We start from the raw sequence: 12,176 nt of genomic DNA, 5'->3' as shown, positions 1-12,176 counted from the left end.
CTTTTTCAAATACATAGCCAACAAAACTAATACCAGAGGCAATATAGGCCCACTGCTGAATGAGGCGGGTGCCCTGGTGACCGAGGATATAAAGAAGGCAGAGGTGCTGAATGCCTTCTTTGCCTCTGTCTTTACTCCTGCAGGCTTTCCCCATGAGCCCCAGTTTCACAGAGCCCCAGAAGAAGTCAAGATAAAGGAGGAGTTTGCCCAGGTAGATGAGGATTGGGTTAGGGATCAGTTGAGTAATCTGGACATCCATAAATCGATGGGTCCGGATGAAATGCATCCAAGGGTGCTGAGGGAGCTGGCAGAGGTCATTGCTAGTCCACTCTCCATCATCTTCAGTAGGTCATGGGTAACAGGAGAGGTGCCTGAGGACTGGAGGATAGCAAATGTCACTCCAGTCTACAAGAAGGGCAAGAAGGAGGACCCAGGTAACTATAGACCGGTCAGTCTCACCTCCATCCCTGGAAAGGTGATGGAACAACTTGTCCTTGGCACTATCTCTAGGCATATCAAGGACATGGGGGTCATCAAGAGCAGTCAACATGGTTTTACCAAGGGGAAGTCATGTTTGACTAACCTCATAGCCTTCTATGAGGAAATTACTAGGTGGATGGATGATGGTAGAGCGGTAGATGTGGTCTATCTTGATTTCAGTAAAGCATCTGACACGGTCTCCCACAGCATCCTTGTAGATAAGTTGATCAAGTATGGGTTTGATGATCAGGCAGTGAGGTGGATCAAGAACTGGTTGAAAGGAAGAAGTCAGAGAGTTGTAGTCAATGGGGCAAAATCCAGTTGGAGGCCTGTGACTAGTGGAGTCCCTCAGGGGTCGGTACTGGGACCGGTGTTGTTCAACATCTTCATCAATGACCTGGATGAGGGTACAGAATGTACCCTCAGCAAGTTTGCTGATGACACCAAGCTGGGAGGAGTGGCTGACACACCAGAAGGCTGTGCTGCCATTCAGAGAGACCTAGACAGGCTGGAGACTTGGGCGGGGAAAAACCTGATGAAGTTTAACAAGGACAAGTGTAGAGTTTTGCATTTGGGGAAGAAAAACGCCATGCACCAGTACAGGTTGGGGACTGACCTGCTGGAGATCAGTGTAGGAGAAAGGGACCTGGGGGTCCTGGTAGACAGGAGGATGACCATGAGCCAGCAGTGTGCCCTTGTGGCTAAGAAGGCCAATGGCATCCTGGGGTGCATTAGAAAGGGGGTGGTTAGTAGGTCAAGAGAGGTTCTCCTCTCCCTCTATTCTGCATTGGTGAGGCCACATCTGGAGTAGTGTGTCCAGTTCTGGGCCCCTCAGTTCAAGAAGGACAGGGAACTGCTTGAAAGAGTCCAGCACAGAGCCACAAATATGATTAAGGGAGTGGAACATCTCCCTTATGAGGAAAGGCTGAGGGAGCTGGGTCTCTTTAGTTTGGAGAAAAGGAGACTGAGGGGTGACCTCATCAATGTTTACAAGTACGTAAAGGGTGAGTGTCAAGAAGATGGAGTTAAGCTTTTTTCGTGATGACCAGTGATAGGGCAAGGAGTAATGGATACAAATTGGAGCATAGGAGGTTTAAGGTGAATATCAGAAAAAAAAAATTTACTGTGAGAGTGACAGAGCACTGGGACAGGCTGCCCAGAGAGGTTGTGGAGTCTTCTTCACTGGAGACATTCAAAATCCGCCTGGACGCCTTCCTGTGTGAGGTACTCTAGGTGACCCTGCTCTGGCAGGGGGATTGGACTAGATGATCTTTCGAGGTCCCTTCCAACCCCTAGGATTCTATGATTCTATGATTCCTCAGCAAGTTTACAGATGACAGCAAGTTTGGTGGGAGTGTTGATCTGCTTGAAGGTAGGAAGGTTTGCAGAGGGATCTGGGCAGGCTGAATCAGTGGACTGAGACAAATTACATGAGGTTCAACAACACTACGTGCCAGGTCTTGCATTTTGGTCACAACAACCCCAGGCAACACTAGAGGCCTGGGGCAGAGTGGCTGGAAAGCTGCCTGGCAGAGAAGGACCTGGGGGTGTTAGTCAACACTCAGCTGAATCTGAGCCAGCAATGTGCCCAACAGCATCCTGGCTTATATGAGAAACAGTGTGGCCAGCAGAAAGGAGGTGATCGTGTTACTGTACTCAGCACTGGTGAGGCCACACCTTGAGTTGTGTTCAGCTTTGGGCCCTTCACTACAAGAAAACCACTGAGATGCTGGAGCGACTTCAGAAGAGGGGAACCAAGACTAGTCCTATGAGGAGAGGCTGAGGGAATTGGGATTGTTTAGTTTGGAGAAGAGGCTGAGGGGAGATGTAACAGCTCTCCTCAACTACCAGAAAGGAGGTTGTAGGGAGGTAGTTGTTGGCCTGTTGTGTCTAGTAAATATGAGTAAGACTAGAGAAAATGGCCTGAAGTTACACCAGGGGAGGTTTAGGCCAGATATTAAGAATAATTTATTTACAAAAAGAGTAGTCAGACAGTGGAATGGACTCCCCAGGGAGGTGGTGGAGTTACCATCCCAGGAGGTATTTGAAAACAGTGTAGATGAGGCACTTCAGGACATGCTCTAGTGGGCTGTGTTGTTTGTGATGCGAGTTTGGACCTTTTTTTGTTGTTTTTTTTTTGAGGGCGGAGAGGGCGGGCAGCTGGCAGAGCAGTTGACAGTTGCACATGGTGATCTTGGAGGTCTTTTCCAGCCATGATGATTCTGTGAATCTGTGAAATGTAGTCAGTCAAGCTCACAGAAGATATCTGATACACCTTTTTGCAAGGTACTCTTTCCAAAGTCTGTGCAAGTGGCTGGAGGTTACCTGTGGCATAAAAGTCAGTCCTAATATTTGTCCGTAACTCTCTCATTCCCAGTTAGGATGACTTCACTCAGTGACTAGGAAGCTTGGTGACTCATAAGTTCCAAATGCACAGAGGTAGTTAAGCAGTAAGGAAGAGTAAGGGCGAGTTATAATTATCTTAATGTAATTGTACCTACGTGGGATAGTAAAAGGGAGCAAAATTTGAAAGGCAAGATACTGTCAAGCAACTCAGCATAGTTACTGAGAGCTGCTAATAGTGTTCTTTGCAGAAGGGAGAGTTAGAGCTATCATTGAATAAGTTTTTCACCTATGGCCACCCTTCTGTTCTCTTCTCCCAGGTCATCTACTCTCTCTCATGATACTCCTTTACATGACAGTACTTACTAATTCAGGGCCTTGAAACATGTCCATTTTAGTTTTACTGCAGTTTTTAAATTCATAATAAAAATAACCACCGGCACGCAGACTGCAGCAGAAGAACTGCAGGTTTCTGCAAGAAGCTTTCATTATATCTCTATGGGAGAGGGAGAAGAGCAGAAGCTGTATGATCAGACTGGTTTAGACTGTTGTCCTGCTGTAAGTGTTTAGTTCCTGTCTCTTAAGTCGTCCAATGTGGGGAAAAGTTGGCCAAGATGCCTTTATCTCATAACACATTTTCAATCTAACTCGAACAGCAAAGGCTGGCAAAGGACTTTCACCTTTGTCGCCAGAGAGGACCTGACTAGACACTGAAGATGTAAAAAAACCCAAACAAAAAAAAAAAAACACCAAAAAATGTAACTTCGTTTTACACAGCAGGTGGCAACTCTTGATTATGGACTTGCAGTGCAATATAACTGTAAGGAATCTGGGTCTCTGCCTTCAGACCTCCAGAAAAGTGAAGAGAATCCTGAAATTCAGTTTGGAATGTGCAACTCAAGACTTACTGTTTTCAGTTTGACCATCAGTCAAGAGTAACATGGAGTCTGCAGGCTTAACTCGTCCCTCTCATATCCCTTGTCATTGCATATCATCAATAAGGTTGCATAGTATAGTAAGTGACAACAAAACACTTCTATTAATGGGATTTCTATTTCATTTCATCAAACACAGACTACAAGAGAATCCAGCTTACTATTCCACTGCTGTAGTACTGGAGATTATGACAACAGCATTTTTGAAATAGCCTCCACTTCCTCAATGCCCATTTTCTGACATGGCAAATTAAATATATGCAGGGCTTTGTGTGTGTTTTCTTTCTAAAGGAAGGAAAAGGAAAAAAACAAAAAATCCCCCAAGCCATCCTCCACAGCTTAGTGAGGGGATAATACAACTACGTATAATGCACTGAGGGCATTTCATAGATGGTTGCTACTGATACTAAGGATTAAAATGCAGTTTTCAGATCTGAGATGCTGAGAATAAATTCATCCCTAATTTAAAAAGAAAAAAATCAATTTTTAAAAAGTGTTCATGTCAAGATCTAACTAAACTATTTCATAATGATGCCACCATAGCCACCCCAACATTAGTGAAACAAAGGGGAAAGCTAAAACATTCTAGTCATTTAATAAAAGCTACATAGATGTAATACCTATACGGTCAAAGGATCAATATATAATTAAAATATTCTATCTGTATGTTGTAATCTAAATACAGCATCAAGAAACTCAAAATTTTCCAGAAATCAATCTTACTTCAAAACTTTATTGGACTTTCTCTTTCATGTAGTTTCCTGTATTTATTTGCAGACAATTAACATGTTTGACATGGTTTTTTTGGCACCACATCCCCCCACCCCCGCAACAATAACGATGCACTTAAGCAAAAGAATAAGGCTCAGAGAAGTACAGGTTGTGGGACCTCCTGTATCAACTAAATAAAATTGTTTATAATGAAGTATTTTTAATGGTAATTTCACACATAAAATACCTTCTCCTCTTTTACTACACAATGCACACCTCACCTCTCGCTTCTCCCTCTGGGAAAGTCATCCCTGTCAGGGAGAAGCTACTCTTAAGGGTATTAAGCTTCACCATATTAAAACAGACATTCACAGACTCATCTCCAATTTTAACAGATGAATTCCTAGCTTTTGCCTTAAACTATTTACTGCATGACCCCAAAATAAATCCTGTAACAGGGAAAAAAGCAAAAATAATTGCAAACCCAGTTATCCACCCTCCAATGAGTACAATACATACATATAAAAGGAATGCTTAAGGATAGCTCAAACAGAAAAAAAAAACACTGAAATAAGGAAAGAGAACATGTAATAATCTAAAAATTGTTAAGTATGAATTATCAGCAGATTAACAGTCATCTTATGGGGAAGGTTCCTTGTCTTTGAACTGAACTCACAAGAAGAAAAAATACCTACTGGTGTCTGCTTGGCTGCCCACGCTGATGTATCTGTCATTTCCAGGAAGGGCTGTTTGATAGTAAGTTGCCTCCTCTAGCTGGGGAACCTTGGCATTCTTCGCAGTGAGGAAAGCCACAGCCAACTCCAGATTGCCATTGCTGTCCTTTAAACATCAACAAAGTAAGTGAGCATCCTTTCACCTTTTTTTAATTTTTCTCAATAGCGAAGGACAACATTACAAGCAACTTACCAGATCAACGACATATTGTATTTTCACATGAAATACTGGTTAGAAAAGAAAAAGTTTCCAGACTTGACATAATTCATATTTCACTATTTTTAACCAAAATAAAGACTACACATCCCATAAAAAATGACTTTGGTAGAATTCAACTTATTTCAGAAAAAATAAATAAATAAAGGCTTGTAGTATAGGCTAACCCCTCAACAAGCACAGTCAGCACACTCAGCACACTCACACAGCCTTCAATAGCAGACAGCTGAATTCTTCTGAAAATCCACAGTTTCATTTTTAAAGACAGAAGTACTGGCTTTTGAGGCATAGTTATGGACATAGTTTATGCTGAGTCTGAGGCAACAACCATATATGTGTATATATTATTTAAATTCACTAAATCCTAATTTACCATGTATAAATGGGTAAAAGGCCCTGCTTGAGGGAGACAAGGCATCTTAAAATTTTATTTTATTCATATATGTATATATATTTAGGGAAACAGAATGCAGAGAACTGTCTTTACTTGCATTAAAGAACCCTTTTTTGAGTGAAAGAATCTATAATGGTCGAAAAAGCAGTGAAAAAACAGAAAAATTAGCAAAGGGAGGTAAGTTCGAAGAGAGTTCTCCATTTTACCTGCTGAGCAGCACCTGTCCATGACAGAAAATTAAATCTTGATTAAAAAAAAAAACAACTCATCAGGAGATGACCAGTATAGCACTAAGGCATGTCAAAACACTTTAGCCAAAGATTAAAGGCAAGTTATAAAATTCCTGCCTTTTCATTTATGAACACTAGAATAATTTTTATGTCAGTACCAAAACAGAACAAGATTCTTTCTAAACTGAACAAGCCACCATTATTAGCTTTTGCCCCCCCTAAATAAATCTCAAGTAACAAGCAATAAAACAAGAGGAAATAGTCTCAAGTTGCATCAGGGGAGGTTTGGATTGGATATTAAGAAAAAATTATTCAGTGAAAGGGTTGTCAGGCACTGCCACAGGCTGCCCAGGGAAGTAACTAAAAGACATGCAAATATAACACCTAGAGACATGGTTTAGCATGGACTTGATAGTGTTGGGTTGACAGATCAACTTTATGATCTTAAAGGTCTTTTCCAACCAAAATGTTTCTATGGTTTTATAAAAAGTAGTCAAGCTGGGAACGAAAGGGATGGAAAGGAATACAAGAGTAAGAAAGAATGGGGTTTATAACTTTCACAGACAGTTAAGATATTCACATTCAGCTACAAGTCCAACACATCCATCTTACCTTCAATGCCTGCTGCAGCACCTGGATGTCATTGATACCGGTGATCTCTCTTAGCTGATTTAAAAATGTTTGCTGGTGCTAAAACCAAAAACATCATCAAAATAAGATGCAATTAACAGAAAACCAAATACAAAATTATGTTTCTCTACAAACATTACAAGTATCTCCATATAACCTTTATGCAGAACAAAGGGATAGTGCCTTCAATACTCAAGTTTGTCTTAGTTTCTGCAACTCAGGCACTTTTAGTAGGTAAAAAAAGCACAACAAAAAAACCAAACCAAACCAACCCACCTGATGAGGGGTGAACTTATGCAACATGGGTTTAAGAAGCCTATATAAAGCCACAATTGGTTCTCCTTAAATAAAACTCCATAGCTTGAAATAGCTGACTGAACGCCCATCAAAACCAGTTTCCTCATCTCCTAATTATGCTCAATTCCACTATGTCCTCAACATACACAATTCTGAGCCATTCCAACCTCAAAACTGAAAAAACCTATTCCTTACTGATCATTTAGGTGTTTTAAGAGAATATAAAAATGTCCACACAAAACAGAGTTTTGAGACTAAAGCAAAACCTTAGGAATCAGTTTTAACCACTTTCCTAAACCAGCTGAATGCAGCTCTCCCAACTCACAACATAATTCAGCATCCATAACTGAGTTTAAAATAAAACTTGGAGTTAATAAAAAGAATAAGAGGTTCTGGGTCTCTTAAATATTCACTTCAAAGAATTTTGCACCTCTTTCTTTTTTTTTTTTTCTTTTTCTTTTTTTTTTTTTTTTTAAATAAAAATCTGGTTCCACTACTGTGAAGAGCTAACAGATGATTCTCTCTGCTCGTGCTCAGGTATCACACCACAGAAGCAAAAAGGAGGCACTAGGCTGGAACAATCCTTGAACTCCAAATAACCATTAAAACCACCTAAACCATTAAAACCATGAATACACAGAAGACCGACTATTGCTCCATAGTAAGAAATTCCATTCTTCCTTTGGCAGATGGGACAAAAAGAAAAGCTTGGTGGTATCTGCAAGTGGTTTTTCTCTTTGGTTTACCCACCATATCCTGAACTCAAAATAATAATTTCATCTATAAAAGATAAGATTTTGTAAAGTACAGGGTTTTGTTTGCTAGAAAAAAGGCATATTTCTTATCAGTGACAAGTAAATGTTCTCATGTTACTCTCCAAATTCATTTTAAAAACCCCAAGTATAAATGTCTGGCAGCTACTTCTAAAATACTTTTCTTTAAAATTAATTATTTGGAATCAAATATTCAAATACCCTTATTTGCTTCTTATCACAGCTTTGTATAGAGGAGGAAATTAAGAGCTGCATGAATGCTGAATTCCTCAGTGTGAAATTAACCTGGCAGGCACTACTTCATGCCCTAATAAGTTGAAATAGAAGGCATATAGTTCAGGATGTTTATGAATTATATACACAATCTTGCCTTCCTTTATGGTCCTAAGGGACACTGCTAACAATCCAATTTGCCTTTTTTTTTTTTTTCTTTCTCTTCTTTTCTTTTTAAAAACCCTGCTGTTGGCACATGAAAAGTGAAGTGATGCAAGAAAACAAACTCCTACTCTATCCCCATCCCTCACCCCCTCATTTGTTTACTCTGTGCATTTCATAGCTCTGTACAAAGGCAGGACTTGTTTCCCCTATAAAGTTGCTTTCCTGCCCCTGGGTCTGGCAAGAAGCAAAGAAAAAAAAAAATAATAGAGCATTGGGAAAAAGTAATTACAACAATATTAAAACTGGCAGGAGCAATTCAAGGGCAGTGCTTGGCAGCAAAATGTACTTCTTCTTTTATTTGCTACCAACATGATAGTTAGTAAAATGGAAAATAGTTTCACTATGAAATATTGTATCAAGTTATAATAGATTTCCGTATCTTCCACAATATATACAACACTTGGAAAGGCTGACTGGAGGATATTCACTGTTCACAGAGATCAGGAAAACACAGAAGAGTTTACCAACAATCTCTTAGCAGATCAAAATATTGGCTGTTAACTTATGAACACAGCTGTAACTTATAAACCTAGACATCTGTAGTTTATATCCAGATTTCAGTATTATGGTGGAAAGCTCTGGTTTTCAATGCCCTCTTCCCAAGGACATTTAAAAGATCAGAACCAGGCCCAGACATGCTCATCAAGAGATTATTTAAGTACCTAAATATACTTTCTTTCTCTTTTTAAGGCCAAGAGTTTAAGTCATTCAGCTCTAAAATTCCTAACTGGTAATTAAGTGAACAACACAGAGAATCCATAAGAATCCTAGTTACAAGTGACATAAGTAATGAGAAAAAATATTCTGAATATTTCAAATAGAGCTAAACTGCATTAGGGCCACAACCATGTGATTTACACTATACTGGCTTTTCTGGTAAATGTAGACAAGCTACCAATAATCTCCAAGTTATTTCAAATCACACAAAAGTTAAAGAATGATGATACTCCTCCCTTCCTAGAAGAGCAAGGAAAAAATCTAAAAACAAAGTAGGAAAAAAAAAAGTATCATTGAAATTTTTTCCATCTGATCAATGTGTTCTCTTAATACCTGCTAACAGACTAACGGGTCTTCAGAAGGAATTCTGAAAATACATACGACAGCTAAAAACACTATAGTGAGCATTAGACTTGATGGCTCTCTCTTCCATCCCTTCACCACTCTCCTGTTATCCTCTCTAATCTGTCATAAGTGCACCCTTATTACTGTGTACAGACCTTTCTGACAACTACATGTTTAACTTTGCCATTATTCTCCTTTACTATTAATTTGACAACATGTGATCACCCATGAGACTGTATTAGTACAGGTAATTCCACTTATTTTCATTACAAATAACGTGCAGGTAACTACTACCAGAGCCTAAACTTCAGAAGTTTAAGAAACACAACTGCACTTATATTTAATGAACTGATATAACACACATTCTTAATGTGCATCCACACTAGACTGTTTAAGTCAAAACAGAAGAAGCATATTTGTTTTAAATTACTTTAGTGCATGCTATTGTAGCATAAGGGATAATTTTTAAGATTTTTTAATTTACTAATATCCATTACCAAAGACTGAAGATCAAATTCTAATGCAACCATTAAAGAATTAACTCTCTTCTAACTTGCAACTGATACTGAATAGAATACTCAGGACAGACTTTACACACCAAGCGAGCCACCCTCCCTACTCCTATTAATGCTTTGCCCAATTACATCTACCCTAGGAGCTTGACTCTTCCTGGAACCTGGGCAACCTTGACTTGAAAGTGACCATAGAACGTAAGACCCTCAAGTGTGTACACACTGTAGCTGTTCTAAACAGCTATGATCAGAATTCAAGGCTTACCAAAAATACTCAAAAAAAGTTCACACTGCACTAAAGCAAAGATAAAAAAATTAAGGTGGCAGCCTACAAGGACTTCCAAATGTCTGAAGCATCTACATTAATATATGTTAATTCAATCAGGTCAGTGAGGAAGATTCAGAATACAACTAGCAGTCCTAACACAAAAAAAACCTGTTTCCTTTTCTCAAACACAGCTCTTCCCTGACTCCCTATTTTTTCTAACCTTGCATTAGTAGATGTTGAGATTCTGAATTGTAACTCAATGCACTGTAATTCAATTTTATAAGCAACCTCTGTCTTCAAATGCAGATCCAAAGAAATTATTCCAACAAAACCAGGTGGAACTACGGGTGCAAATACACCTACTTTGGTTTTGTCATAACTTATGTGCCTGTAGCTACTTTTGCTTTGCCATCCTTTCCTCAAAGGACACACCACCAAACATGTTACGTTATACATGCACACATATATATTTAACACATATACACACATAATCCATGTAGCTTGCACTGCATTTGAATCAGCCCTAAAAACACTCCAAGACTTGGTCTATGACACCAGACTCTTCTGATGCAAGTGCTGCAGGGCAATCCAAATCCCTGGCCAGACCAAGGAGAGGCTCCATTGATGCTGCAACTGCCCTGAGATGCAGCTGCTCACACCTCTCAGTCCCCATCACATCACCCAGCAATCAGTTCCCTACGGCTTTCATGCACAAGCTATTCCCAGCTTCCCACTTCCTCTGGCTTCCCAAATATGCAATGTGTATCTCCAGATTTTCAGCTTTCGGAAGATTTTAACAGGAAATTCTCCCATTTTCCTGGATGGAAGCCAAATTTGTTTATTAGGAATGCATGCCCTTATTTCCAAATCTTTCCTTTTTCAGCCATCCCTCCCTTCCTCTCAGGAAATGCCCAATTAAGATTATCTGGTTTATAACCTCACACAATAGCATATTCAGTAGCCATGCCAGTGCTAGTGAAGCAGAAAAGGATCTGCACTATTATCTGCTTAGGGAGATACTGTGCCCAAATTAGTTCCACGACAGTCCTGTACACTCTGATAACTTACCAAATCAGAGCAAAAAGCAAAAGTACACAAATGCCTTTCTGGACAAGTTAAATCTCGTATCACAGATAACCTTGGGGGAAAAAATAGCCACCTTTTGACCTGTTTATTTTCTCGTGTCTGTAGCTTCTGAAGAAGTACATGTAAGCTTTGGCTTTATTAATTGCAACATCCAAATATTTGTATTTGTAACAAAAGCACTTTCAAACTTAGAAGATAAAACAACCCTCTTCAGTTTCCAAACCTAGAAAGAATCATAAGTTTGGTCATAAATTATATGGTCCAACCATTACCAAGAAAAAACAGGGCTTACTGCCTCACTTCAAAGTTCATTTAAACAGCACATAACAAACACTAACTATAGGAATCCCTTCCTTCAAGGGATTAATACTTGTACTACAGACAAAAAGCAAGAGAGGGGAAAATACAAATGCTGAGAATGGCACCTTGACCAAGTCCCTCCACACAAAACCTGCTTACTTTACTTGCTGGTGCAACACCAGTTTATAAGAGCTATTTGTTGGAGGAAAACCCGAGTGACATTGCAGAAAATATTTTATATTAAAGAAAATTCTAGTGCAACCTGAGCTGCAGAGGCCCTGCTAAAGATATATTTGCAGACAAGTAGCTAATAAGCTAGTTGCCTCATGTGACATTGCTGTAATTAGAGGAACACTGGAAAATTAGAGGAATGTAATCCTCTATAAAAAGGCTTTACATTTCTGCTACAAACAAAAAATAGTTAATGTACAAAGAAGGAGCATACTAAAGACCCTCAATTACTACTGTGAATGTCATTTTCTGCCAAATTAATCGTATCTCCCAGGAATAGTTAAAAGGCCCAAATCCACTGTTGAGTATTTTGGCTTCCACTAGCACAGATACATTGGCCATCCTCTAAATAAACTGCTGGACAAGTTCCAACAGAAAAATAAAAACTAACCCCATCCATAAAGATTCTAAGTTGAAAGACAAGGGAGAAAACACTCCAGAAAGTTGTTGCATGTTTTTGCTCTTACCATGGCTATCCTAAATTTTTTTCTGTGTTTGTGCACATGCAGAATAAACACACATATAAGTATGTAAA

The 12,176-nt window shown here is 39.4% G+C and overlaps 1 protein-coding gene across 2 annotated transcripts in view; it reads right to left on the bottom strand.

Annotated features, from left to right (window-relative positions):
- The window catches only part of USP25 (ubiquitin specific peptidase 25), a 97,903-nt gene that overhangs the window by 70,020 nt on the left and 15,707 nt on the right, over positions 1-12,176 (bottom strand). For both annotated transcript variants that reach the window (XM_051610257.1, XM_051610261.1), the window contains exons 2-3: positions 6,657-6,734; positions 5,165-5,309 (exon numbers count right to left, since the gene is read on the bottom strand). In XM_051610257.1, coding sequence (XP_051466217.1) covers positions 5,165-5,309; positions 6,657-6,734 — 223 coding nt within the window. The remainder of the gene's footprint in view (positions 1-5,164; positions 5,310-6,656; positions 6,735-12,176) is intronic.

Source organism: Apus apus, chromosome 1 (assembly GCF_020740795.1).
Source record: "Apus apus isolate bApuApu2 chromosome 1, bApuApu2.pri.cur, whole genome shotgun sequence".
Classification (NCBI taxonomy): domain Eukaryota; kingdom Metazoa; phylum Chordata; class Aves; order Apodiformes; family Apodidae; genus Apus; species Apus apus.
The sequence above is the reverse complement of the archived record's forward strand: the minus strand, read 5'-3'. Positions and strand labels throughout refer to the sequence as shown.